The 26,816-nt window shown below is 36.8% G+C and overlaps 6 protein-coding genes across 8 annotated transcripts; 3 read left to right on the forward strand and 3 right to left on the reverse strand.

The window, feature by feature from the left end:
- Window positions 1–1,363: 1,363 nt before the first annotated feature.
- LOC110863230 (protein jagged-1a) lies at window positions 1,364–5,531 on the reverse strand. Of its 2 annotated transcripts, XM_022112485.2 has the most exons (7): window positions 4,251–5,531; window positions 3,946–4,117; window positions 3,735–3,865; window positions 3,475–3,658; window positions 1,809–3,392; window positions 1,542–1,727; window positions 1,364–1,469 (listed from the first exon to the last, which is right to left on the reverse strand). In XM_022112485.2, exons 1-6 carry the CDS (start codon window positions 4,539–4,541, stop codon window positions 1,546–1,548), a joined length of 2,544 nt encoding a protein of 847 aa, XP_021968177.2. In that variant the 5' UTR covers window positions 4,542–5,531; the 3' UTR covers window positions 1,364–1,469; window positions 1,542–1,545. The 2 variants fall into 2 exon arrangements, with proteins under 2 accessions (XP_021968177.2, XP_021968176.2); XM_022112484.2 differs by having other exon boundaries at window positions 1,364–1,727; window positions 4,251–5,530.
- Window positions 5,532–6,328: 797 nt separating this feature from the next.
- LOC118437016 lies at window positions 6,329–9,573 on the reverse strand. Its single transcript, XM_035855774.1, has 7 exons — window positions 9,416–9,573; window positions 9,285–9,340; window positions 9,022–9,198; window positions 8,760–8,954; window positions 8,494–8,688; window positions 8,187–8,393; window positions 6,329–8,117 (listed from the first exon to the last, which is right to left on the reverse strand). Exons 1-7 carry the CDS (start codon window positions 9,571–9,573, stop codon window positions 6,481–6,483), a joined length of 2,625 nt encoding a protein of 874 aa, XP_035711667.1. The 3' UTR covers window positions 6,329–6,480.
- Window positions 9,574–9,914: 341 nt separating this feature from the next.
- On the forward strand, window positions 9,915–13,872 carry LOC110856372. Its single transcript, XM_022104860.2, has 3 exons — window positions 9,915–13,172; window positions 13,257–13,512; window positions 13,594–13,872. Exon 1 carries the CDS (start codon window positions 10,010–10,012, stop codon window positions 12,107–12,109), a length of 2,100 nt encoding a protein of 699 aa, XP_021960552.2. The 5' UTR covers window positions 9,915–10,009; the 3' UTR covers window positions 12,110–13,172; window positions 13,257–13,512; window positions 13,594–13,872.
- On the reverse strand, window positions 13,800–19,131 carry LOC110856361 (HBS1-like protein). Its single transcript, XM_022104849.2, has 13 exons — window positions 18,862–19,131; window positions 18,708–18,773; window positions 18,275–18,637; window positions 18,126–18,188; window positions 15,945–16,161; window positions 15,610–15,864; window positions 15,409–15,488; window positions 15,177–15,326; window positions 14,868–15,104; window positions 14,683–14,802; window positions 14,572–14,622; window positions 14,117–14,495; window positions 13,800–14,029 (listed from the first exon to the last, which is right to left on the reverse strand). The coding sequence occupies exons 1-13, from the start codon at window positions 18,902–18,904 to the stop codon at window positions 13,948–13,950; spliced, it is 2,106 nt and encodes a 701-aa protein (XP_021960541.1). The 5' UTR covers window positions 18,905–19,131; the 3' UTR covers window positions 13,800–13,947.
- A 20-nt stretch (window positions 19,132–19,151) lies between these two features.
- On the forward strand, window positions 19,152–20,345 carry LOC110863416 (acyl-coenzyme A thioesterase 13). Its single transcript, XM_022112724.2, has 4 exons — window positions 19,152–19,365; window positions 19,489–19,615; window positions 19,702–19,771; window positions 19,854–20,345. The coding sequence occupies exons 1-4, from the start codon at window positions 19,288–19,290 to the stop codon at window positions 20,026–20,028; spliced, it is 450 nt and encodes a 149-aa protein (XP_021968416.1). The 5' UTR covers window positions 19,152–19,287; the 3' UTR covers window positions 20,029–20,345.
- A 282-nt stretch (window positions 20,346–20,627) lies between these two features.
- On the forward strand, window positions 20,628–26,465 carry LOC118434016. 2 transcript variants are annotated; one of them, XM_035846659.1, is made up of 12 exons: window positions 20,628–22,322; window positions 22,439–22,562; window positions 22,664–22,783; window positions 23,839–23,949; window positions 24,043–24,132; window positions 24,406–24,543; window positions 24,615–24,785; window positions 24,863–25,133; window positions 25,196–25,393; window positions 25,467–25,607; window positions 25,685–25,952; window positions 26,041–26,465. In XM_035846659.1, exons 3-12 carry the CDS (start codon window positions 22,714–22,716, stop codon window positions 26,239–26,241), a joined length of 1,659 nt encoding a protein of 552 aa, XP_035702552.1. In that variant the 5' UTR covers window positions 20,628–22,322; window positions 22,439–22,562; window positions 22,664–22,713; the 3' UTR covers window positions 26,242–26,465. The 2 variants fall into 2 exon arrangements, with proteins under 2 accessions (XP_035702552.1, XP_035702547.1); XM_035846654.1 differs by having other exon boundaries at window positions 20,629–22,322; window positions 23,836–23,949.
- The last annotated feature ends 351 nt before the right edge of the window (window positions 26,466–26,816 follow it).

Consider the following 26,816-nt stretch of genomic DNA (forward strand, 5'->3'; position numbering starts at 1 on the left):
CTCAATCGCCACTTGAAAATCTCGTTAAAAATATTATTGTCAGAGGTACCAAGCATTAGAAATAAGTAGCAGCAATAGAATAAAGTCTGCATGGACAATGTAGCTGCGTACTCTTCAGACAGCAGCAGCAGAGGGTTGCAAATATTTTACATTATTAGCAGCTCAAGAAAAAAGTAGTTGTTGCTCGTCTCAACAATGACCATTATTCAGTCCATTGTTACGGCGACGATGATGAGAGCTCTTCTTCTACTGCGGTTGCTGTTGCCAGTAGTCTGGTGAAGTTTACTACATATGTACTGCATTTTCATATGATTGTTTCCCTTCCATTTGCAGCGTCTTGTCAAACTGGTTCCATTCCTTATTATTATTGCATTATGTAGCTTGGTGCAAAGTTAAATGAATAATTTCTTGTCCGTGTCTTCCGTGGTTCGCCTTTTACCGGTTTGTTTCCTTTTTATATTCCAAACCATATTTCAAAGTGCTCTCTCATGTCGTGAAATTAGTCATTATTTACAACCCGCACGAATTTTTGCAACTTGTCAGCAATCATGCAAAGAATGTGCGTTGTTGGCCAATTTAGAAATATTTAGAAGATGGGCGGTTTTCTCTGGGCTGGTCATGCATACATACATAAGTCTTGGAATTAATGAGTGAGAACTCGAGATTTGCTTATAATTCATCGCTTAATAATTTTAAATTGTGGATGTAATATTTTCTGATGTTGTGTTAAGTCATCATCTTTAAGTTGACTACAGTGAAGAACATATTGTTCAGTCAACATTGAAGTTATTGTACATATTTACATAACTCTAACATTGAGCCACATTTGGTTGTCAGTGATTGAATTGTATTGATCAACTAATGATGCTATAAAGCTTTACGATAATATGTTCCTTAAAAGTGGAATATGTTCATAAAAGAAAATTCCCGAAAAAATTTTGTTGCTTTAAGAGTTTAATGATTTTTTTTGAAATCACGAAACATGTCTGGGATTATTATCATTGCCATCAGAGACAACTTTTGGCAGTTTTGCAAATTTTGAAATGTTAAACAGTAAAGTAACATTTCTGCTCTAGTTCATTGCGAAATTTATGTATAATGAAGTGTAGGCGCAAAATATGGCACACGTTGTATGGGACAAAAGACAACGTCAATATAATGACCCAACAACATACTAATGACGAGAAGACGTGGTACATATGTAGGAATATTCATGTCCGAGAAATGCTTCGCCCACAGATTTCTTTATAAGAAAACTTATTAATGATCCCACTCCCGATACGGATTATGCATGAGACTCTTAATACGGTTGTAAATTAGCATGTTGGATGAATTGTCTATGATTGACGTGCTGATAACGGAATTTTTTCAAATTGCAATTTATATAAAACAAGAAATGTCTCGTATATTTGCAATAATTTTGTTTACGTAAATGGTGGATTGGGAGTTGTTGTGTTTGGCACTGAACACTGTACAAGTATACGTATATTTAAGTAGTTTGTTTCATTTTTGTAAATAAGTAATAATACGTTAATTAATACATTTTCAGAGTGGTCGTTTCACAGCGCTGGCGTGGTGGCATAAACCATCGATGCAAGACTCGTTAAACATACAGTGTGAATCCGCTTTGCATCGATGTTTGCATTTTGGTGGCTGACCAGTTGAATCAAAATCACAACTGCAAAATGCTTTTCCATTGTAACTTCTGCAGAAGCTGTTACTCCCACCTGTAACAGAATGGAGGCCAATATTAATTTAGCTTTTGGTGTATTGAACATGTCGACAGAATTAAATGTGTTTATGCATACATGGAGTTGGGTCACATGGATTTGTCTCCATTACAATCACGGGATGTTCGGCCCCCTCGTCATCCCCTCTTGGATTGCACCCAGACAAAGAATAAGGGTTCCCCTGGTACCCTTTTCTGCATAAACATTCCGAAAAGACCCCATTCGCTTGCAGGTTTCCGTTGGCTCGAATCATATCAAAGTATAAAGCCTCCTGTCTGTTCTGTCTCAATGTGTTTCTGTACTCCTCCAACTCATTGAACATTACTGCCCTGCAGACCGTATTCCTCCCACAATTAAGCTTGCAGGGATGTTCGGGCTCATTGTCTGGGACGGCGAGTCTTTGACAACCAAACTTGGGATCTCCTTCGTAGCCCAAGGGACACGTGCATTTTACAATGTGATTCAAAACAGCGCAGTTGGCCGTCTCACTGCACATCCAAGAACATGGGTTAACACATTTGCGTCGATCACAAACGTTATCTTCGGCACAGTCAAAGTTGTCGCGACAAAATCCAGAGGCACCGCCTCGTTTCTCATGAATGCAATTTGGAGGAATTCCCGTTGCGTTTTGTGAGCATTCACAAAATACTTTTCGTCCAGTTACTGTACAAACGCTGTTTGGACCACACCCATCACACGCTTTTACCGCATCGATCTTGTCAGTATGAGGGTCACATCGGATATTTGGATTCCCTTGGGTTCCAGACGGACAGAAACATTGAACATCAAGACCACGAATTCTACACTTTGCTCCGAAACCACACCGTGTGCGATTGCAAAGATGTTTCTGCAAATCTACATCATTGGTTGTTGTGTGGTTATTGATTATCTCTGGTTGTCGAACGGGTTCAGGACGATGTTTCACCTGAGAACAGGCCCTATAGGCATTTCCGGTAAAACCTTTTGGGCATACGCAAACTGCACGGAGACTGTGACGATCAATTTTGCAGTGCGCATTAAGTCCGCATAATGATGGGCTACAATTTGGTTGATGTTTGTTTGGCTGACCGAATGCTGATAGGCACCCTTGACTATTTTTTGAAAAATACGGATTGCCGTTAAATCCTGGCAAACATTTACACACTGGACTATGATTCAGAGAATGACATTCTGAATTCTGGGCACAGAACGGTGTGCTATTGTTGCTGCAGACATTTTCGCAAAGTCCAGTTCTTTGGTTGCAATACGCATCCCAAGCACAATCATTGTTGTTCGTACAATGAGGGGAAGCAGTCGTGGGTCTTGCTTGTGAAGCTGCTGGCTGGCAAATAGTTGGCGATCCTTGATGATTCCCTTGACATGTACAAACAGGGTGGCCGTTAACCGGGATGCAAGGATTGTTTCGACCACATGGATTTGGTGAGCAAGGATCTTCCTGAGCATATTGTTGAAAATGTTCACTGATTTTGTTACACATCTTCCAAGGATCGCCAGTATGATTCTCATAACACACACAATGAGCCGCATAGTCAATCACGATGCATTCTGCAAATTTTCCGCAAGTAGAACTTGTGCAGGCTGATCGCAGACCGGACGAGGGCCGAATGTTGTTTGGAGTAGAAAGCGTTGGTGTGGGAGGGAATATTTGTTCCGCGTCACTTTCTATAAATTAAATTTATGTACATAGTATATATAGATTCATATCATCGTTCATATGATTTAATACAGGAAAGGTATGACAAACCAAAATTTGATGATGGTTCTTGAGAGAAAATTTTGTACTCTGCTTCGTCCTCTTTGCCCCTGAATGATGCCTTGCACACGAAAGTCGTAGACCCTTCAGAGTTGACCATTGATATGGGAATGTAGAATCCTGATTTTGGACTATACGTAATTTGCGAACTTGCTTCATTATCATCATATGATGTCTGAAAGGATTATTGATTGGTTATATTTCATATAAATCTGACAGTTCAAAATTTGCATGACGGAATACAGACGTACTTTCGACAATTTTTCCAACGTGACTCTCGCTCCAGGGTGAACAACGCTGCAAGGTATTCGGAAATAATTTGCTTTAGGGTATTCCAGTCGTTGCGCCAACCGACTTGGGACAAACACAGCTCTTGAGGAATCTACACATAAATATGCACGAGTGACGTAAAATTCCAATCGAATAAGTAATTATCCCAATCTTGGCTTTAATTTTTGTCACCTGGGACATATAAGTAGACCGAGTTAAGGATCCCTGGATCATTATTGGGCGATATGCATGTAAAGTTTCCACTATCCTCAGCACTCAGGGGCCTTTCGAAACTTAGAAAACTCCAAAAATATAAACCATGAGATGTTCGTGTTGTGTTTGTATTCGTTGTGAATGCTGGGGCCTGTTTTGTTCAAGAGCAGAATATATTCATGATCTATACGTTCAATATTTTTCACTAATTTGTACTTTTACGATTACATAATATGTAAATTTACAAATTTTCATAATCAAAATTATGCATATTCTATTATTACCCCATCTCCCTTATAGGAAAGTGTAACGGGTCCATAGCCACTTCTGCACTCCAACACGATGACACTCGTCTTACCCACATCTTCTCCGTAAATTATGTCAGAGTTTCTGCTAGTCAAAACTTGCACCAATTTTCCACTAACATTGTCAAACTCCAGAATCCTCAAGCGTAAATTATCCCTTTCTACTGGAATACTGAGCGAGGAAGCCAACTCAAAATTTGTCACAAAACTACAACACATCACCACTAGAGGCAAGAAGACGAATCCCTTTGTCGACCTCATCTTGGACATAGTGATCAAAACTGATACGAAAAATATGTATTTTCGCAATATCGAGTTACCCGGATGTGCAACGTGATTATTAGGTACAAGAAAGCTGATGGTGATGACATGTATGTCGATCTGTATTGTGAATGATGTACGATGATGATGAGTAATAACTACTAACAATCAAAAATAATCACCTCGTCTCATTTTATCTCGTCGCCAAAGGTTCAAACCTCCATGGAAGGAATGCAATAAACGAGTGCACTCCTCATCATGTTTGGTTTAAGACCTAGTCAAGGATGAGCAAATGAAGAATGACCATTCCTGGATATTAATATGATGCGTAACTGTCCATCAATTAAGGATCACACATAATATACTGCACTGCTTTAGTACGCCCATACATGTATGCATTTATTTTCTGCTATGCTGTGTGAGTTTGTGTGAAGAAATACTTATGTTAGTGAGAGATGAGTAATGAGACGATGGTGTTGTAACCCAACCTATCCCACCCAAATTTGCAACAACACGCAATAATAACAGGAATGTCTATGTGCAAAATCTTGGTGGTATTATGCATGCCTTCCTTATACATATTCTTACATTATTTGTACATGTCTTCTTATCCATCATCTGCCAAGTTGAGGTTAAATCAAGAAATTTGGTTCATTCTTTATTTCATATTATAGCCATACATACCTGCAGAAAATGGGAAAGGTGGTCTGGTGGTTGTAAGTTTGAGCACAATAAACAACCAAATACTTACGAGTGGCCTTCTTTTACTCCTTCAGTCAAGATTATTTTGCAGAGCTTCCATTTTTCATCTTTCCTGTCCATCTTCTTTATAGCTTGTATCCTGTGTCAGAATTTGGCTTTGCTAGGTTAAATAAATAAACGTTTGTTGTCCAGGAGGACACAATGGGACTGAAAAACAATTAACGATTCGCAGCAAGTGCGTATTTATTTTATGGTGTGACTAATCGTATGTGAATGCTTGATCTGCGATTCCTGCCCCAAACCGCAGGACTTTCGCATTGTTCAATTTTGGCTATAATGAGTCAAACTAGTATGTGAAAAAATTTGGATCTCATCTATTCATTTCTTGGAACCAAAATAGTGACCCAATCACCCACTGTTCTGGTAATCACCGTGTAATATAGTACACAGGTACAGTGGGCGTCGAGACAAAGTCATAAAACTGATGAGTTGCTCCCTCCAGCAAGAATAAATCTGACGACTTGTTTTTGATGCCGAACTGGACTCACTGCAATTACTTGGATGATGTCATAACATTTTCACATACTAATAATTTTTAATAATACATGTTACACGCTTGTAACATGAGATGTGTCAGAAAGCCGGTTTATTTCATATGTGTGTTGCTTAATCTCACTCGTAGGAGTATATCCGCAAGCATGGACAATTTTTATTTATATTTCACATTTTTTTTTATTTTCTAGTTTTTTTTTGTAGAATGAAAAACATTTCGCGTCATTCTTCTGGCACAAAATAAGGATCATCGTGGCCATTGATCGTGAAATTTATATTGTGTAAACCTTTTACGGTGATTTGCGATTAAAACAACAATTCAATCCAAGTGCGAGTGAGAAAACATTTGTACAAGAGCAATTTCATTGTCTCTCTTCCCATAAAATGTCACACTATTTAGACTAAAATGGTCTCAGTCAGGGGAAGGTGTTTGTCCTTAGCTTATGTATGTATTTAGTCTGTTATTGGACCTTATTTGTATAATATGTACTAATTTCCATATGTACATATCCAATCTATTAAGGACTGATGAGTGAATTAAATCGTATGTGTTTATTACTGCATTAATACTCTTATTAAATATGATGCCTTCAATTGCATGGAGAATTTAAAAATATTATCTATTTATCACCAAAGTACTTAAGTATACTATGCATAGTACTTATATGTAGTTGTATCATATCTTTGTATTAGACTAATTAATTGGAATATGGAGTGAAATGTCGGTTGTTGTGGTCGTGTCTTCTACTTTTGTATCAGTTGATGATGTCGATGGCGGTTGCCGTTGACTAGACCTTTTCCGTTCAGAATCTAGAATAAGATTACCATCGTTCTTAATTTCCTTGGGTACCATCAAGTAATTTGAACTGCCACTTTCAGATTGCTCGGTAATGGATTCAGTATCTTCAGGAATATTGGTGATGTCATTCTCTTCATCTTCTTCTTTCTCCTCTTCCTCCTCCTCCTGCTCGTGTTCAGCTCCATCGTTTTGTTCTTCAGTTTGTTCTTCTTCCTGTTCTTCGTTAGCTCCTTCCTCTTGTTCTTCAGTTGTTGGAACGGGGCTGGAGGTTTCTTCACTACCATCCTCATCAATTTGCTCAGTTGCCGAAATTATTTCCGTAATCGTTGCATCCTCCTCCTCTTCCTCCTCTTCTTCTTCATCGTTTTCATTTTCGCCTTGTGCAAGCTTGGGGTCAATACGTTTCTTGGATTTTCTGGTACTGCGATCCGATCGATCCGATTTTTCAACAGTGTTTCCATTGTTTGACAGCTCGTCATCAGGAATTGCTGATGACTTTTCACCCGAGGAGGCAGTTGCGGAAGTGATGCTTAATTCGGGCGAGGGTCGCTTAAAAACTTCACCATTTTTTTCTTCCAGTGAACGCTGACGAGAATAAATTTCCTGAAGAGCGGCTGCAATTCCTAAATAAGTTCTTCTACGAATTTTTCCTTCTTCGTCAAGTTCAAAATCAGAGTCGAAAATGTCAAAATTTTCATCCGCTGTGCTGGTCACTGGCGTTTCTTCTATTTCATCGGGTGGCTGATCATGCATAAATTCGTAGTTGTCTTTATCATCAATTTCATCAAGCCACTTTTGCGTCGGTCGTTTTTTCTTATTTGCGTTATCATCATCAATCTCACTTGCCAATTTGTGCCACAACTTGTTGGACAAGTAGTCCAGGTCGTGATGCCTCTTGCACGAGGTGATGGTCACTGGTCGTTTTATATTGTCATTCAACACTGGAGGCAAAGGAGTTCGGCTGGTTTGCCATGATATGACTGAATACAAATGTCCCCGTCCTCGACATTGGCCTGCAAACCTTGCCCACCTCTGCTGACCTGCCATCACTCCTGCCATAACCCACGATTTCTCTGACATGTTGTCATATTTGAAATCGTAGCTCTTCTCGGATTTCTCTGGTCCAGGATGTTTGCCATTACGTTTGGGTGTTTTCTCTGCTTGTGTGATGATTTCAAATAGCTCGTCATATGCTTGCGCACCTAACTTTTCGGCTTTCACGACCTGACCTTCCTCCAATAATAGTTTTCCCAGCTCCATTAGTGCATCGATTCTGAGAAGCTGTAGTTTATAAGTGTGTCCAATTTCCCATTCTTCGCCCAGGTGTTCCATTGCTTCTGGAATAACGTGTTTATGCTTGCTAATCACGCCAAGATTACTATTAGCGATTCCAAGTGTTTCATAATCATTGACATTCTGTGATTTTGTTTTCAGTTGGCGAAAAACATTGTACGCTTGGTTGTACAGTCCTTGTTGATTGAGATATGATCCAAAAGTATACAAAGCGTGGAAGATGCAAGAGCTATTTTCTCCTAGGAAGTAAAATGTTAGAATTAGAGATTGATATCCTTATCGAGTGCTTCTAAATAGGTAAAACATACCTTCATTCGCAAACGTTATGGCGTCAACAAAAGTTTGCTGATGAGATTGTTGAATGTCGTTGTGTTCACTTGAACTAATAATGCTGATTAAGCTGGCTGAAGAATATGTCCGAATGTGGCGTTGAACGTCCTTGAGTAGACTTAAGGTGGATATAATGCATGCCATGCGATACAGCGACGTATTTCTTAGGGTTACAATCTCATTCACTGCAAATTCATTAAAAGACAATTTTTTTATATTTTACAAATAATCCTCGTTTACTAGTGTGGTGTACTAATCCACTGTACAACTAATTTTTAATCTAACCTGTCGCTACATTTTCATAATTGTGCCATCCGTGTAATGCAACTGGTCGCTTAATCGCAATTCGAATGGTGCCTTCTCTCTTTGGACTTCCTTTGTGAGCCATTACACTGTACATTTTCTTATCCTTGTGATCACCCAGCATTTCGAAACATTTCTGCAGATGTTTGTGAAGCTCGTTCAAGTTCACTTCATGTTCTAAGTTTTAACACAATATTGATAAGTAACTAAACCAATCACATTGTAATTAAAGCAGCGTTATTATTTACCCATCATTAAAAAATACGCCTTTGTGAGATGAACTTCAGCAATGATGACTCTATTTTCAGACACTGTTTGATTCAATTTCGCCAAAAATTTAAAGCAGCTATTTGCAATGCAAACGGAAAGGCGAGAATCTTCATATTTCTGCTCCAAGATCTCTGCTAACTCCAATCTTGAAATGATGACCTTATTCCACTGTCCTTTAATTAAATCATATTTAGTAAAATTTCATAGTTAAAATAATATTTTTAAAGACTCAAAATTTACTTGATTCCGCAAACCCGTGTTGTTCACAGAATATCGTGGACAACAAGGTTAGTTTTTCCAAGTCTTCCCCAAGAGGAGTCGAGGTTGGAATGCATTCGCGTTTCTCTCGTGCAATCTGTCTTTCACTCGCATCTTCACGAATTAGTTCTCTAATTTCAGTGGCAGCATTGTGAAACCCTGTTTAAATGTTGATATTGAAGTTTTGAAGGATTGAATAATCTTAATCTAAATGTTGTCTACGGTAATTGTGAGTTTAACCTAACCTGCAATCATAAGTTGTCCAATAATCGAATCCACTGGCAGTGTTTTTCTAGGCTCTCTGCATAAGTTGAACAAATTTTAATAGACATAGCACATATGCAAATGCAACAAAATAGTCGTATCCATTCCATACTCTGCCAATTCTGCCATTGTTAGCAGTGGGATTTCCTTGCTTATTATTGATTTAGTCCTCATAAAATCGAAATCAATGGATGTCAACTGTTCTCCTATCAAAGGGGCGGGCGGAATACCTTCGATGCCAGTCCACACCTGTCGACGTTTATATGCCATCGTGATTAGTGGAAGTATTATGTACGTACTTTACGGCCAAGTAGACTTATATAAGTTTTGAGATATCACTGGTCAATTTGAGGAGTGAAAAAAATTGGCTCGGCAAGCCTCCAAATATTTTATATAATAAAATTTGAAGCCTGGGTAACCATTGTACATATGCACGTCGTGATATGTATATGTATAAAGCCAATTGCATAGTAGTAGTAAACTGACATTATTTGTTTGCACACCTCTCGAAATATTCTAAACCTTTTACTTTCTGTACTTTTTTTGTCTTATACAATGTTCGTTATTGAAAAATTGTGTAGAATAATCTGACTGACTTCTATTCTAAGCAATAAATCGTTGGAGTGAATAATCAACCAATTTAGTTTTCATATCAAATACTCAATAATGTCTCCAATAAGTTACTAATAATCATCACAATAGGATAATGGCAATGTTTGGTGCACGTTGGGTCCCTTACTCTTTACTGGTTTTTGTGCTAAATACAATATTAACTTCTAATGGCAATCAGTTAAAATTAGACGCAGTATTAAATAGAATAACAAGATCAGTGGGGACGAAAAGATGCACGATATATTTAGCTAATTGTGACGCATGGATGTTGAATTTCACTGCGAATTCAAGTCCTAACAATACTCTCAACAAAAACAACTTCACCTTGGATGACCGAATCCTAATTGTTTCTGCTGAAGCGTGTTCTATCCCCATCACCACAAATAATACAAGCAGAAGTGCAGTTGATTTGAAGCTATTCGTTCCAAGATTTTATAAGAGGTGTTTAATTGTGATCACTCCAATTATTGTGCGGAATTTGTTGTTGAATAATAAGGACGCGTCAATAGTAAATAATATGTCATGCCTATACAAACAAATATTTATAAATCTGGGTCACGATTACTTCATCTTCCTTAACATGAGTCCATCTCTGCTAATACGAAATAAATCGGAAACGGTGAAACACAATCTTAGAAGAATCAAGAGAATGCTATTTTTGGATGTAAATGAGACTTTTGTTCAATTATCGTACACCTTCTGTCTGTATTGTCTTCCAAAGGATACTGTACAATTTGTGAATTTAGAAGAAACTAGTCAATCTAAGGAGAGATATTTTCCCAATCATTTTTCCAATTTGCAAAACTACGTCTTTCGTGTCACCCTATCAAACGGATGCTCCAAGCAGGACGAAGAGACAATCACTAAAAATTGGCGTGAATTCTATTTTCTACGAATGCTAGGACAAAAGCTAAACTTTAGTTTCCACTTTATTGAAAAATGGCAGAAATTTTCGTATGGCGTCCCAACATCGAATGGAGCATGGAGTGGGATAGTGGGTCATATTGTAAGTGGTCATGCCGACCTTTCTGGTGCAGTTGCAATGACATGGGAGAGGAATTCAGTACTGGAATTTACATCCTCATTGTTCTACATTTGGCTCACCTTCACAACGGGTGGACATAAAATTGACAAATCGTGGGATCCAGTAATTCTTCGAACCTTCGATCAAGATTCTTGGAGATACCTAAGTTTTACATTTCTTGGATTTGCTTTTGTTTGGACTGCTTTAAAAAAGATCTCCGCTTCCACTAATAATTCGATAAGAAAGTCAGGAAACTCATCTGCAATTTCCTTTTGGCAGATATTGGAGCAAATGTACTTCATTTTTCTTGGCCAGCCCTTCAACCGATCGAGTAGGCGATGTGAAAACACTTCTGCCGGAGTTCTCGTGATTATTTGGTCCTTTGCTTGTATGATAATTTCGACATTTTTTGTGTCTAAACTGACGCAATTCTTAACCTGTCCACTGGTCACGCCACCCCCGTCCACTTTTGACGAACTCTCATTGTCGGATTATGCTGTGGAAATGCATTACACATTAAAAGGTGGGGCTGGTGAAACGTACTTGTCCTCAGATAACGCGTCCAACGTAACCAAAAAGTTGTACGAGATGAGCAATCGAATCAACGAATCTTCATCATTTGTTGGATGCTTCTTGAAAGGACTAATTTCAAATCGGGCATGTATTGGCTACAATGTTTACGTCGATCTAGCTAACGAATATTACTCTGCAGTGACTAATAATAATCTGCCAGGATTCACGATTGCACCAGATGTCAACTTTTTTGTGCCCACATGTATCGTTATGGAGAAAGGGTCCGTTCTACCCCCCGTTTTCAGTCCATATATTAATCATGCAGTAGAAACTGGTTGGCCAAGTCATTGGAGAAGATTGACAATTTATCAACTGAAAACTAATGGAATATGTGACCCGAAATTGGAAAGATCTGATATTGAAAATATACAGCAAGGCATTCATCAGTATTCACGAGGGAATTCTCGTGATTTTCTAAAGCTTGAAGAGTTGATGAGTTTAAAACACATTTTCACTCTTAACATTCTTCTGATAGGAATTGCATTTAGCATCGAAATGTTGACTGAAAAGGCTAAATTATTGGTCCGTAGTGTAAAGTTCAGGGTGATATTGTTAATAATGATATTCCCCTCAACCACCAACAACTACTTACCTTAAATCTACAATTATCTATTTGCTATACAACAAAGTTTCACCTATTTCACCTACATATTTGTGAATACTCGGTATTTATATACACTTGGCACCAATTTCCACTTTAACTTGTGTATATTTATTTAAGTGGATTCCTTAAAACGGCAGTGTAAGTCTGACACCTGCGTTTATTGATTTAAAAAAGTGGCTACTCATGCTGCCTGCCAGGATTTCTTAAATTTTCAGACGGTTCTAAGGCCAAGCTAATTTTGTATATGGATATATATAGGATCTGTTAACGTCAATATTATTATGTGTATCAAATCGAGTATATAGTTTAAATCCTGCTGCCAGAGCTAAATTTGGCATTCCAATTAAATTATTTCCGGTCAAACAGCTTCTTAAGCCTTTAATATATGTAACGACAAGATGAGAGTGAAAGAATGCATGAATTTCTCTAAAGAGCTATTGAGACGGTTGATTACTCATCGTAATCACGTATTTATAAGTGGTTATACATTAGGTGTCTGTCTGCAAATATAAACACGTACATAGGATGGAAATGCGATACTTCAATGCGTAATGGATTTTATCTAGAAAGCGTTTTGTTTTTACCGAATGATAAAATGCACACCAAGGATGAGATGAAAGTGCATAGTTTGTTGTAGGTACAATGGTTTGTTTAAACGTTTTACACGACAAACGACAAACCTTTCTCAAACATTTTTTGACACTGACTTTTACTTTAGGAAGTTACCTACTTATTAAATATATCCTTAAACTTGTGCCCGTATTTTGTGGATTCAAGAATTTCCAATTATCACCGAGAAGCTATTAATTCAGACAAGAATCACTCAACGGTCTCATTGTGCTTTGGCATATCGACACAACTACACTTCAATTTTAACATCTTTCCCAGAGCAAAATAAAATGACTTTCAGTATGAAGATCATTTATTGTGTTGCAATAATTTCCATCCAATTTTTAATTACAATCAGTGCTCGGAATGTTCTAAACTCTGAAATTACTTTCCCAACTCCACAGCCATCTCAGGACAGCGTTGTTGAAGGCAGGTCCTTTCTAGCAGGTACGTACATCTTAAGGAATTATAATTATTTTAAAATCAATGTTTTCCAAATTATTTATGACTTCACTCGTTCTCTCACGTCAGAAATCTCAGATTTCTCTGGAAGAAGTTTGATTATCAAAAGTTTACTCCTGGCTCCATTAGGAATTGCGCTAGTTCTACTTTCAGGACTTATTTTACTTCCAATTCCCGTAATTTCTACTGGAAGGGGAATAAAAAATGGTAATAATGCAGTCGACCTAGTCAAAAAAGTTATCACGAGCGAGGAGTGCGTGGAGAGAATTTCATGCGAAATTTCCACTTTCACGAGAAATTACGAGGCAACATCCTGGATTCCCAGGTACTTTAATAGTTTTAATTATTTAACTAGCATAAACTTGTGTAATGTTTAATGGTGGATTTGTTGTTGGTTTTTATGCAGAAGGATCGAGACATTTATGAAGAACAGTAGCTTGCATGAAAAAATCTCCCGTGGGTTCAGTGCCATTGACAAATGCAAACAGTTTACTTGTCACCCAATGAGATTGCCAAAAAGATCGGATAGAACCAGCACACATAGCAAACTGCATAAATAAATTATTCAATACAAGGTTAATTGTTACAATAATTAAACATATGTATTTGTTGTGTTTTTATACCAAGGTTTTTATCAATTTTATTTATTTTAACGAATAACAAAGTGTCTGACATAGTAAATTGAGTTTAATCTTTTTTAGTAAATTATTTTTCTGTTGGCTTGTAAAGTGCGGTATTTTGACGAGAATATCAAAACTAATTACAAAATTTGAGAAATGACTCCTGCAGCAATTGTAATACCAGACGACCTGAGGGTGAATCTGCCCAACTCTTTTACATCCCTATAAATAAGTAATAAATATATGGATTAAAGAAGCATGTAAATTCGATCATAAATTGTTTGAGGATATTTTTTAGTGAACGTTTACTTGAATTCTTCAAGGCAAACACAGCGAAGGGCTTCCAGTTCAATAATCCCGTTAGAATTTTTTGGCAAGCACCGTGGTCTGGCTTTGATGACCTCTCCCGTACCCTTGTTCAGCTGGCTTATCAATCTCGTTACCGTGACTTGTTCACTTATTGTCCCAATGTGCATAACTCCTGTAAATCCTTTGATCAATGGTACAGCCATCGCATCAAATGTAACGATTCGTGCTTGCAACTTGGTGGCAATTTTACAAGGGAAATTTGGATCACTAAGAACACAACCAATGGACACTACATTCATGTCACTGTATCCTTGAAGGGACAGAAGAACTGGATCTCCTGCAAAAGCCTTGTTCCCAAGACCTTCATCCAATGTAATGCCTGTGATTAATTATATTATTAACTCATCACCCTTGTCTATGACATACATCCATATTTTCAACAAACGTATACTCACTTTTTACATTAACAATTTCCCCTACAGGTTGTATCATTATTTTATCTCCAGCTAGAAATGAAAAGAATTAGCCCCCGAGTTTATAAATGTTATACTGTACAATTGACTTACCCTGAACCATCCCGGTTTCGACTCTACCACTGACGCACAAACCCCCTGTTCCTTTGAATACGTCATTGACTGTAATTCGGAGAGGTTTGCCAACTGGCCTCTCTGGAGGTCGGAGCGAATCTGAAGAAATGCATTGCATATTACAATTGCACACATTATTCTTTGAATTATTTTAAAAGTATTACTGATGGCTTCCAATAATGATGGGCCATTAAACCAAGTCGTTAGTAAAGGTTCAGTGGATCTCGTTGATAAATTTTCGCCAACCAAGCCACTACATGGCACATACGTCAAGTCTGATTCTTTAAACCCAGCTTGTTTGGTCAAAAATGTATTCAACTTGGCATGAATTTCGTCAAATCGGGATTTGGACCAGCTGACGTTATCCAACTTATTTACTGCAATGATTAGCTGATTGACACCTGAGTACAAATAATTATAATAAGCTTCAAATAGTTCATTGTGCGTTCTCTCGTGTACAATTTAAAGCTTACCCAAAGATCTCACTAAAAATGCATGTTCTCGAGTCTGTCCACCACACTCAAAGCCAGTCTCAAACTCTCCATTTGTTGAATCTACAACCAAGACTGCAACATCTGCTTGTGATGCTCCCGTGATCATATTGGGAATAAAGTCTTTGTGTCCTAATTAAAATAATAATCAATAGTGACGCATTGCAACCAATATGTATCTGTAATCATGAATCATTGATTTGGTTGTTCTTACCTGGAGCGTCTAAAAGGACGATGGTTCTGGATTCAGTTTCAAATTTTGACTGCCCAACATCCATTGTAATTCCTCTGGACCTGATATTATGGACAGGGAAATAGATATTTGTTGTTCATTGTTAGGCCTTAAATCATAATCTGACAGCATTCGGTAACAGCTTATGATTAAATTCTGGCTCTACATGTACGCATAATGTACCTTTCTTCTCCTGTTTCATCCAGCACCCAGGCGTACTTAAAAGATTGCTTTCCAATTTTCTTTGATTCTTGTTCAAACTTGTGCATCGATTTCTTTGGAACTTGCCCCATTTGGAAGAGCAAATGTCCCATTAGCGTGCTCTTTCCAGCATCAACGTGACCAATCACAAGTAAATTGAGTAAATCTTTTCCGCTCCCCCTTTCTTTGGAATACTGGTCCACAGCAATTTCACCTTTGAATTCCACTTCCTTTTTCCTATGAAAATGTATCATTAATTAATATTAAGTGCAACGGAAGAAAATCAATATTTTTAGAAGTGATCGGAATATTTGTACTTTGACGTCTTGGTGTTCCTTGTTGTAGACGGAGAAGCGCATTTACTCCCACTTCTAGAGTCAACAACTTGGAGGGTAAGTGGGGAGCTGCCCCTGTCTTTCTCTTTAGCAGGCACATTGAATCCCAGAGTCACCGCAGCTTTGGATGCAGGGATTACTTTAATTAGTTCGGGTTTCTTAAAGAATGCTGGTGGTTTCACAGTGATTTGGGGTGGACCTAAAAATTGTTAAATATACACAATTGTGAATTAGTAGGCATTTGATTGTATTTTGTGCGAAAGGTTTTAATGTCTTTATGAAAAATAAATTATTAGGTCAACATGTGATAATTAAAAATAAAGAGCTGGATAAATTTATATGTCGAGTACTTTTTATTCTTTGGCTTTAGGGGAAATGTATACCTGCATACATTTAGGCTTTCTTTATACTCCAACAACTGAGTCGCGTTCATGATAATAACAAATTGGTATATTCTTATACAGTCTACACATTTAAAACGAGATCTGTCTACGTGCATTACTGGTAGTATCTTAAGTATACATATCTATAATATATCTATAAATATATAATCATAATTGTTAAATTGTTAATATATAATATCACTTTAATCATCCAAAAACAAACCTACAACTTTATGATTTATATAAATACTAGTAATATTGAGCATTTTGAATGACTGTAGAAATGACATTAAGATTTTGATTTATTATTTGACATTTACATTAATTGAACATTTTCTAACGTAATTTTAATTCCCAGTGTGTTGGCATGATATGATTCATGTAGATATAATTTGTCCAGTTTTAAAATTGCTGGACGGTGAAATAAGGCAAGTTGTTGTTCAATTTGCCTACTTTGACTTAGGAATCTTTCGCTTGGACGACTTCTTCGGACCTGTCTTGGGAAATTGTTTCGTCTCTACAAAGCTATCTACAGTACTTGTCTCAGGTGTCGCAGGTTCAGCTCGATCTACAAGATTGAGTGGTGTTCCAATACCAATACCAACTAATTTGTCTGGGGAAGGAGTATCAAACTTGAATACGCGATCAGCAAATTTTTCACTCAGCAAGATCCACGTTTGAAAGCACGGAGGTTCGTTTAGACCATGTTTCTTCCTTTGCTTTTTTAGAGCTGCTTCAGCTAGTCGAGAGCCAATTAAGGACGGTTTATTGCAAATAATCTCATCGCTTACATGATTACTAGTAATATCCCATTTGTCATTGATTGTTAAACCTTTATTTTTCTTTTCGGTTACTGGATGTAGGCTAGGCTTGGTTACAAAGGCGGCAGCGACTGGAGAACCATTGACATGTTTGGCTGGCATAATAGGCTTGGCAGAAAATAAAGGATTTGAAACGGGAAATATTGGTCGAAAGGACGTTGAAAACAAGGGATTTCCGGGAGCTGAAGAGTAACAATCAGACGATATTGGTGACTTGGAGAAAATGGGACTCTTTCTAAATAATGGATTTGAACCAAGTTTAGGAGAGGTGCTTGAAGAAGGAGAAGTGGGATCAACATTATTATTTGCTTGACTGAAAAGGGGATTTTTGTTGAGTCGGATATTACTCAACAGCCCAGTGTCGGATCTTGAGGTTGATGTTGGCGTTGATGTCGGAGTCCGAAATAATGGATTAACTTTTATATTCATTTTAGATTTTGATTCTTCCATTGCTTGTACGACTTCAGACCCTTCGGTGCCTTCTTTAATATTAACAGTATTACCGGGCGAATGATCTAAAGACGATAACGACGATACATACGCATTCCCATTCTGAAAATTAAGGTTCCCCTGAGTTCCATGATTTTTAGGCTGCAATTTTAACTTTGACAGCCCATGAAGTTGTTTATTTATTGAAGAATTCTCTTGAGTTTGAGTTGATGGCTTCGATGAAGTAAAAATATTGGATGTGGCGCTCGGTGTGGCTACATTTTATGATTTTTTTACCATTCATTTACTACATATGTTATAAATAAATCTTAAAATTAAGGGGCTGAAAAAAACAGAGAGTATATTTACCTGGATATACGTCCGTTTAAAATATAAAAACAATTTTATTGTTTGATAAAAATTCGTAGTAGAAGGAGCAGCATCACGAATCATAGAAATAAAATAAATATGAGTTAGCATACTTTCATTAAAGAATATTAAACAAGCCTTATAGCATTTCAACAACTGACCTGCAATTGGTGGTTTTGCAGAAGGTTCTGAATCTTGTTTATGCTTCTTCCATAAATCTTCCGCTGTAAAATGAGAATACGAATAAAATTTACTGAATATTGCAGTCAAATATAAAATCATATTAATAATGAATTTTATGATAACATACGCAGCACAGCAGCAGGATCCAGTTCCACTCCACTCAATATGTTATCCAAGGCCTTTTCTGAATTAAAATTGGCTTGAATAATGTGCGCTTTCATGATGTTATCCGTGACCGAATCCCCGCAAATATCTCGTATTGTTTCCAAGCAATGCTTCAGCCTGATTTCTTCATCTGCTCCCAATTTGGCCACTGCCGACTCAATTGACAAGGAGTCGAGCCGCCGTCTCGCCTTTTCTAGCCTCTTATCCACGGATTCTGTCGGAGGTTCAGCATGTTCCTCTGACTCTTCAACAATATCGTTTTCGTGACCAACAAAGTGAGACAGTTGCGTCTGTCTTGAATTCCGATCGTACAAATATTGAGAGGCTATTTCAATGTAAATGGTTAGATAATAGTAAATCTTTTAATTGTATTAGCATTTTAATCGTTCACTTACCACTTGGACTAACACCATAGTCATCGTCGAGAGAATGACCGTACACGTCATTATACCCTTCATAATCTAACATAAAGGGGAAAGAAGTCAAAAAATTAAATTGATCAACAAAATACATTTCGCCACTGAAAACTGTTCAAAAACTTCAGCTTACCGTCGTCATAATTCATAGTTCGGACATTTCTGTGCCGCGACATTGTGAATTTTGTAGAAAAACGTTGTCTTCAAATCAATCAAAATCGCCAATTTTGTACTTTCACTCGATTTATTACTTGAACCATAAACTGTACTCTATAACTTGGAAGTATTATTGTCACCAATAAGTAAAACTTTTGATGTGTGATTAATTTTATTATTTAAAACGTTTTAATAATTTCTAAATTTGTATTTATAATCAGCAGCCGAGTTGAACTCGACTGTGAGCACTGAGCAGATGTGGTTGTGGAAAAAACGAGACGAGCGAGTGTGTCGGTCAACAAGAAAAAACCTTGAGCACATTTATTTTGTTGAACACGTGTGAGCGCGAATGTTTCTCGTCACAATAATTTGCTGAGCACTATTATCTGTGTGAAATTTAGCCATGGCAGGCTTGGAGTTGGCCAAAAAATTACTAGCTGTTCGGATCAAAGGAGGAGGTTTCGATCGGCTACTGCACAAAGTAAGTTATTTGGTCCATATTTGGCAGTGTCAAATTGGCACTCTCATTTCTCATTGAGAAAATTGAGACTAGGAATTGCTGCAGAAGAGGTTGAGAAAAATGAGAACTTTTTGGTTTATGTAGGTGCGAATAACGGAGGCTGGGGGAGGTTCGCTTGTGGCGGAAATGAGGGTTGAGGAGGAGGACTGTGCCCCACAGAAGCGTTTCATGCATGGGGCCATGTCCACTCTGCTGGTTGACTCTTTATCGGGTGGGTATGTATATCTAGATATATGAAAAGTCAGATTTCTTGTCGTGTCGAAGAATGAAAATGAAGAGTTTGGGTGGGTGTGACAGGTATCGCCCTAATGACAGCGGAACATGTACAGCTTCAAAATGCTGGGGTTAGTCTTAACATCAACATGACGTGAGTAAGCTATATGTACATACATACATAATGTTGATAGCCTATCTCGGCATAAAGTACTATTGTCAAATTTTTCATTCAGGTATATGAAAGCAGCTCAGGTGGGCCAGGATGTCTTGATAAAGGCTAGGACTGATAAAGTGGGTTCAAAAGTTGCATTCTTGTCCGTGGAAATTCTCAGCAAGGCTACAGATGAATTGTTGGCAAAAGGAAGCCACGTAAAATTTATTGGCCAAGCTGTACTTCCAAAAGCGTAGGTAAAGGTAGGATAATGTTGCATATGTTGTATGTACGCGTCAATTAGAGACACTTATGATATATATAATCTAGATAACCAATAAATTAAGCATGCAGAATAATAACCATTCTAACTGCATTTATTCCATATTTCTTTTCTTAAATTATTCTTTGTGTTTACTCTCATACATTTTATATTTGGTTTTCAAAAAGTCCCAGAAGCATAAACTTAACAGCGTATTACTGGTACGTTTGGCTTTGTTTAATTGTCTTGTAATATTCGCATAAAAATTAATAAAAAAGTACACACTTAAACTTGTCTCACTTTGCCCCAGAACTTTATATTTCCCGCGTCTAAAAAAATCATTTATATGCACAAAAAATATGTTAGTTTTCAATTAATTGTTTCTCGAAAAGTAGCCAACCTATCGGGTCAAAACAAATGCACATCTCTTCTATACAAACGATAGTTTACGAAAAAAATTACTAGAACGTTCAATTTCTTATGGGGTCTTATAATATTGAATAAATGAATTGGTGGAATTTTTCAAAATTAAAATAATATGATTTTCAATTAATTGTTTCTGAAAAACTATTAATCGAATCGTGACAAAAAAAATTCCCACACATATTATATTAATGCTAGTTCATGGAAAAAATTACTAGAACGTTCAATTATTTAATGGGGTCTTATAATATTGCATCAAAAATTGACTAAATTTTCAACAAAAATCATCACTAACCACAGATTTTAAATTAATTGTTTCTCGAAAAGTACTTATCCAATCAGGTCAAATCCAATGCACGTTTGTACTATATTAATTGTAGTTTATGAAAAAAATTACTAGAACGTTCAAGTTTTATTTGGGTCTTGTAGTATTCGAATAAATTAGTTGGAAATTTTTTAAATAAATTTATATCAGCATGTATTTCTCATTTCGCCCCAAAATGAATTTCAAACTTGCCGCTCGTAAAGTCAATGCAAAAAATTGTACAGTTTTCAAATAATTGTTTCCCAAAAAGTACTTGTCGAATCGCGACAAAAAAAATTCTCAGCTGCACTATCATTATAGTAGTTTATGAAAGAAATTACTAGAACGTTCAATTTTCAAATGGGGTCTTATAATATTCCTTCAAAAATTGTTAAAATTTTCAAAATAAATTTTTGAACATAGCTTGACAAATTAGGCCTAAAAGTTGTTGGTGGTGTTTCCAGCTATTCCAGGAATGATGTTGGATACTTTCCGATCATTCCAGGGGGGGTTTGGAACAACCGATGAGGGTCATCGGTCATTCTTAGACCCCCCTTTAGAATGTCATTATGTCGTCAATTAATTGTTTCCCAAAAAGTACTTGTCGAATCGCGACAAAAAAAATTCTCATATGCACTATCATTATAGTAGTTTATGAAAAAAATTACTAGAACGTTCAATTACTTAATGGGGTCTCATAATATTGAATAAATGAAGTGATGAGTTTTTTATTCGAATATTATAACATGACTTGATGAATTTTGTCTAAAAGTTGTTGCTGGTCCATTCAGTCATTCCAGTAATGATGTTCGAGACTTGTCGATGATTCCAGAGGGAGTTTGGAACAACCGATGAGCCTTATCGGCCATTCTTAACCCCGATTTAGAATGACAGTGGGTTTTCAATTAATTGTTTCTCAAAAACTTTATCGAATCGCGATAAAAAAATATTTCTGTGTTTGTTTTTGTTCTAATAAAATATAAATGCCCACATGCCCAAGTTGAACCATAATTATAGCACCACCAAGCCAAGCCGGTGTCAGTCAGTCAAGATGAGACGCGATGAGACGCGTCTTTGTCGTCAGCTAAACGTAGTAGAGAAAGAGATCGAGGAGAGTGAGACTACCAAACAACCACGACACAATCGTCATTGCTGGAGAGAGATTCTGTCGTCTCAACACCATTCTCGTCACTCTTACTTCCATTATTTTAATCCACATAGTTTTCAATTATAAAAATTTAAATTACTCTTAATTAATACACTTGAGACATTTACTCGAATATTATTAAAAACCAAATTTAAAACTAAACTTCTCATTGCTGGTGATAAATTCGTCGTCTCATCATCATCGTCTTCACTTTTCGTCGACTGAATATCATTTAAATCAATTCTCGAGTATACGTTAAATTAATAATTCCAGTGTTAAGTTCGTCTCCTTGAATTAATAGACTCTACAAAGAACAAAATTAATTATCCAAAAATTTATTTCCAAAAAACTAAAAGTGAAAAATTGGTTCCAGTTTGAATGAAACAGCAAACAGTAACGAGTCATTCTCAATCAGGTAAGACATTGAATTACTTTTGCTTATTCTTGTGAGATTTTTTATAGAGTAAACGTGAAATTTATTAATGTTGATGTTAATTTTATCCTAATTTATGAATAATATATAAATTTCAGTACAAAATGCCCAAGAGGAAGAAGCAGTATGTAATTTCTTCCGACGACGACGACGACGATGCAGATCTGGACTACTATCCAAGCGACGACTATTCTAAGCTTTCGAAAGAAGACGAGTAGCTCTGTAAGTTGATTTGTCTCATTATATTTTGACTTTAATTTCTTATAAATTCATAATTATTCGTCTACAAAAAAATACTAACTACTTTTCTAATGACCTCTTAGTTAAGGAGAGCAGCTTGAACAATCGATACAAGTCAACGTCGACCACAAGAATGTACACAAGATCAAACCCAGTAAGCACTCTGTCAAGTTCTGACAATGAAGATGGTAAAAAAGAAAACCGTGAGTATTAATGCCACAATTGATTTAATTCAAAAATACTTAATAATCTCTTTAATAATTTCATTTATTATCTATGTATTATTCGTGTAATTACATATAGGTGCTTTTTAACCTGAGAACGAATTTGAACCTTAATAACTTTGTCTCTGTTTGTAATTATTAATTGAAATTTTGAGGATTGGTAAATACTATATAGTCAGCAATATTGACGTAAAATTTCAATCCACCAGTATCAAAAATAAACTTTCCACTGACCCTAAAATGAAAACATTGTGTTTCTAAGTTTTCCAAACATCAATTACTGGACACAACACTCGATGTTAAACTAATAAGTTCAACATGTACTACATATTTTGCCCTAGTGTCTGTAGCATTAGAAACAGTTGGAAGTTCGATAAAAAAATTACTGCCTTGACTTTCACATGAAGAGTTATAACCGCCTTAAACAAAACAATGGGAGCATCACCGTGTCTTTTTGACTCCTTACCCAACATTTGAAATCTTATAGTGGCAAAATAAATGGTTTCGAACTTTATGCTACCTAATCCAACTATGAGTTCAAAAAATAATTCAAACATCTTCAACCGCCTGCATGAAAAAAATTTAATTTATCATTTCATAAACTTACTCATGTACTTTTTTCATGAAGTAGCGTGGTATGGAAACAGTTTTAATTTTTAAAACTTACTTTGGATTATTTATAGAAGCCAGATAAATGACAAAAATAATCGCACCACATCAAATTATGTGCACAATTAGCAATTTTACAGAGCTTTAAAAATATAAATAAATTCAAAATTTCAGCAATTTTGAAAGTTTTTTTCGTAACATATTTTTTAGAGACACATTTCTCAAGTGTTACTTATGCTAGCGAATTGAAATTTTACGCCAATATTGTTGACTATAGTACCTGCCAATTATCTAAATTTCGATTCAAAATTGCAAACATAGCCAAAGTTATTAAGGCTCAAATTCGTTCTCAGATAAACAAGCACCGCTCTGTATTTGTATGATGGTTTGCACCAAATTTAATTAAATTTACTATTACACAGAAGCTCCTACATCGGGGTCATCACATGGACGATCCAAGGCAAAGACAGGTTCACTTAAACGGCGTCACCGCGATCGAGAACCCTCTCGCCCATCACTAATCAACAACAAAGATGGTGAGGTTTATTTATTCAGAAATAACTATATTATTCGTGTAAAAATAACAACTAAAGTAAGTATTTATACATTGCTTCTATTTCTATTTTTAGTTGCGCCACTAACAACTACCACTATACCGTGTTCTAGTACACGAGTATTTGATGATGACAATGATGACAAAGTCGGATCAATAAATGAAGGTTGGTAATAAAATACACGTCTAGATTAAAGAATTTATGACTGAACGTTTCCTATATATATAATATTGAAATATGTATGACCGTTGTGAGGAAAATGGGGTGTCATTTTTTAATCAATGGTCAATACACGAAGCAAAACGTGATAAAACGCGACAGGCACATGTGCATACCATGCGCAAAAAAGTTATACGTGCACAACCAATACTTCTCCGCTGTTGGTAAATGTGTTTATTAACTCGGTAATATTTTTGCTTTTTGTGTTCATACTCCCAGACACCGATGCACCTGCGGAAGAAAGAATCGTCGGCATCAGTCATAATGTTCCGCATCGAAAACGGTCCCCTTTTTTTATCCGGACAGACATTCCCAACCCGATGTCTTCTGGAGTTGAGGGACCGGGGATGCGAACAGGTGGATAATTTGTTTACGTGTACACTTAGCTTATCAAATACTAATAATTATAGTACCCATCTGTTACACAGATTTAACTGAGCAAGAAAACTCGCCAATACGACGCTTGTTACTAAAATATGGCGACGAAGAGATTGAATTCATCGCACCATCTACACTAACAAGTTTGAATGACCCTTCCATGTTTGTTGAGCTGTCAATGAAGCACGGCACCGGAATAATGAGACAATTGATACGAGCAAGTGAGGAATGTCTAAAGCAATGCTGACGAAATTATGATCGGTCAATTTAATAATGCAACAATGCGTTTTATACGTAGATAAATTCGAAGCTTCGCACGCACCTGTTTGTTCAAGTTCACTTCAATCGTCTGTATCGGCCAATCAATCCGGTCAAGAAAAACGAGTTATTCGTGGTGATAAGCCAAAAAAACCCAAGCTCGGTACTATATGGGAGAATAAGTGTGGAGAACGTCGCCGGTACGAAGTAATGAACAAAAAGAAGAACATAAACAGCTGGAAACTTTTGTGCTCGAAGTGTGACACCAAAGCAAGCGTAGGAGGTTTATGCAAAAAACATATTTCAGGAAGGTAAGTACATCAGCAAATCTAAGTCATGTAACAAGTTTTAAGTCTCAACTATTTCGAAATAGGGAATCGTCTACGTCCGCCGTATACAAAAATCCAAAACCAGGCTCTATCGTGATGAACAAAATAACCAGAGTTAGGTCTCGATATAATGGTAAAAGATGGGTTGCCCTTTGTTTAATTGAAACATGCAAGAGCGGTAGAACTACAGGCGCAAAAGACAAACTTTGTCATTCACATCGTACCCTAAACAAAAGAGAAAGGTAAGCATGTGGTTATGAGTATACGCGTAGGAAGCAAATGTACAATGATCCGTGTCATATTCATATATTGCAGTAACGATGTAATTATATGGGGAATGTCCTGGGGCGAACCCGAATCAGGTACACCTGCCTGCACGGTTGTGAATTTTTCCGTAGAAGACGACGAAATACAAGCGGCTAAAAACCACGTTTTACATTGCTGCTGTACTGATCGGTAACCACAGCGAAAGTTTACATTGTTCCTTCAAGCATTTTGCGTGTGTAAAATAAATTAAATTGTTGCCCTTCCAGCCATTTGAAGCATTCCGGTTACATTCCTAATATTAACGATGCGTTTGTCATTATGAAGATTCCGAATGCCTTTAAACACCCCACGAAATTCAAATCACGGGATATGATGTGTGCCATTCGGACGTTTGGCAACAAAAACAGCCGACTTCATTGTCCAGAATCTATAAAGTTGCAGATTAGGCCAGCCATCATCAAGATCCTGCACAAATTACCAGAACCCACTCTACATGAAATGAACAAATTAGAGAGTTGGCAAAATGATGTTGATGTGAGTTGTCAATCAAACATAATCGTTTGCATTCTGGGTACGTACATGTAAAGCTAATGGGTTTGTATGAAAACTTAAACAATTTCAGTTCCAACAATACCTGAACTCAAACCCATTCAAAATGTCATCAAAACAACTTGACGATATTACAAGAAGAGTAAACGCAATTATTGACGCGGGTACTGACAACGATGTCCGATTAAATAAAGTAGACGATAGCAGAGCCAGACGCAACAACCAAACCGAGAGGAACACAGCAGATGATGAGGAGAAAAAAGAGAGGAAATAAAGGAGGAGCAAAATTAAGTACATGTTATTTGATAGAAGCAGCAATTCGTGCATTAAAAAAAACGACAAACAAATCTGTTAGTACCAGGTTTAAGCTAGATATTCTTAGGGAAGTTTTTATTAAAAACAATCATAAAATAAATAAAATACACGTAAAGTTTGATTTGTGAATGACATAGATAATAGTAGTTAAAGTCATATAAACAGTAAATCTTTCCACTGTAACTACACGTTCACAAACATTTTATGTTCTCTGTAAAGAAAGAGAACTTAATGTCATCATGCATAAAAATATACTACACTTCATATTGCCACATGTTCTGAATCAGGACAATCGCTGACTAGGGCTGTAAGAAACACACAGTTAATCATTCCATCACCATGTATTAATATTTTTCACCGGGACTGTTCACTCACGACTCATCAAAGTTACGTACGTCTGGACACTAAGACGAATTGGGAAGAGTCTACGAAAGGAACCGCCTTCTTAATATAAGTTTCAAACGAGTTGGCGTTTGGACTTTCGGTCAGTCCAGGACTGTCCTTTTGCCTTTTCGGTCAGTCCAGGACCGTCCG

The sequence above is a fragment of the Folsomia candida genome, unplaced genomic scaffold (assembly GCF_002217175.1).
Source record: "Folsomia candida strain VU population unplaced genomic scaffold, ASM221717v1 Fcan01_Sc001, whole genome shotgun sequence".
In the NCBI taxonomy this organism is placed as follows: domain Eukaryota; kingdom Metazoa; phylum Arthropoda; class Collembola; order Entomobryomorpha; family Isotomidae; genus Folsomia; species Folsomia candida.

What these genes read in the sequence shown, in the direction of transcription:
- LOC110856372 (XM_022104860.2), top strand. Translation starts at nt 10,010, where the DNA reads ATGGCAATGTTTGGTGCACGTTGGGTCCCTTACTCTTTACTGGTTTTT.
- LOC110863416 (XM_022112724.2), top strand. Translation starts at nt 19,288, where the DNA reads ATGGCAGGCTTGGAGTTGGCCAAAAAATTACTAGCTGTTCGGATCAAA. An exon ending in GCTGGTTGACTCTTTATCGG is followed by an intron (nt 19,616 to 19,701) that starts GTGGGTATGTAT and finishes TGGGTGTGACAG; the next exon opens with GTATCGCCCTAATGACAGCG. An exon ending in AGTCTTAACATCAACATGAC is followed by an intron (nt 19,772 to 19,853) that starts GTGAGTAAGCTA and finishes TTTTTCATTCAG; the next exon opens with GTATATGAAAGCAGCTCAGG.
- LOC118437016 (XM_035855774.1), bottom strand. Translation starts at nt 9,573, where the DNA reads ATGGCATATAAACGTCGACAGGTGTGGACTGGCATCGAAGGTATTCCG. An exon ending in TGGACAACTTATGATTGCAG is followed by an intron (nt 9,199 to 9,284) that starts GTTAGGTTAAAC and finishes ACATTTAAACAG; the next exon opens with GGTTTCACAATGCTGCCACT. An exon ending in TTATGAAAATGTAGCGACAG is followed by an intron (nt 8,394 to 8,493) that starts GTTAGATTAAAA and finishes ATGAATTTGCAG; the next exon opens with TGAATGAGATTGTAACCCTA.
- LOC110863230 (XM_022112485.2), bottom strand. Translation starts at nt 4,541, where the DNA reads ATGTCCAAGATGAGGTCGACAAAGGGATTCGTCTTCTTGCCTCTAGTG. An exon ending in TTTCCTATAAGGGAGATGGG is followed by an intron (nt 4,118 to 4,250) that starts GTAATAATAGAA and finishes TGAACAAAACAG; the next exon opens with GCCCCAGCATTCACAACGAA. An exon ending in AGAACCATCATCAAATTTTG is followed by an intron (nt 3,393 to 3,474) that starts GTTTGTCATACC and finishes TTTAATTTATAG; the next exon opens with AAAGTGACGCGGAACAAATA.
- LOC110856361 (XM_022104849.2), bottom strand. Translation starts at nt 18,904, where the DNA reads ATGTCGCGGCACAGAAATGTCCGAACTATGAATTATGACGACG. An exon ending in TGCAAAACCACCAATTGCAG is followed by an intron (nt 16,162 to 18,125) that starts GTCAGTTGTTGA and finishes AACAATTTTTAG; the next exon opens with GTCCACCCCAAATCACTGTG. An exon ending in ATTTTTAGTGAGATCTTTGG is followed by an intron (nt 15,105 to 15,176) that starts GTAAGCTTTAAA and finishes ATTTGTACTCAG; the next exon opens with GTGTCAATCAGCTAATCATT.
- LOC118434016 (XM_035846654.1), top strand. Translation starts at nt 22,714, where the DNA reads ATGTACACAAGATCAAACCCAGTAAGCACTCTGTCAAGTTCTGACAAT. An exon ending in AGATGGTAAAAAAGAAAACC is followed by an intron (nt 22,784 to 23,835) that starts GTGAGTATTAAT and finishes ACTATTACACAG; the next exon opens with AAGCTCCTACATCGGGGTCA. An exon ending in AAAAAACATATTTCAGGAAG is followed by an intron (nt 25,134 to 25,195) that starts GTAAGTACATCA and finishes ATTTCGAAATAG; the next exon opens with GGAATCGTCTACGTCCGCCG.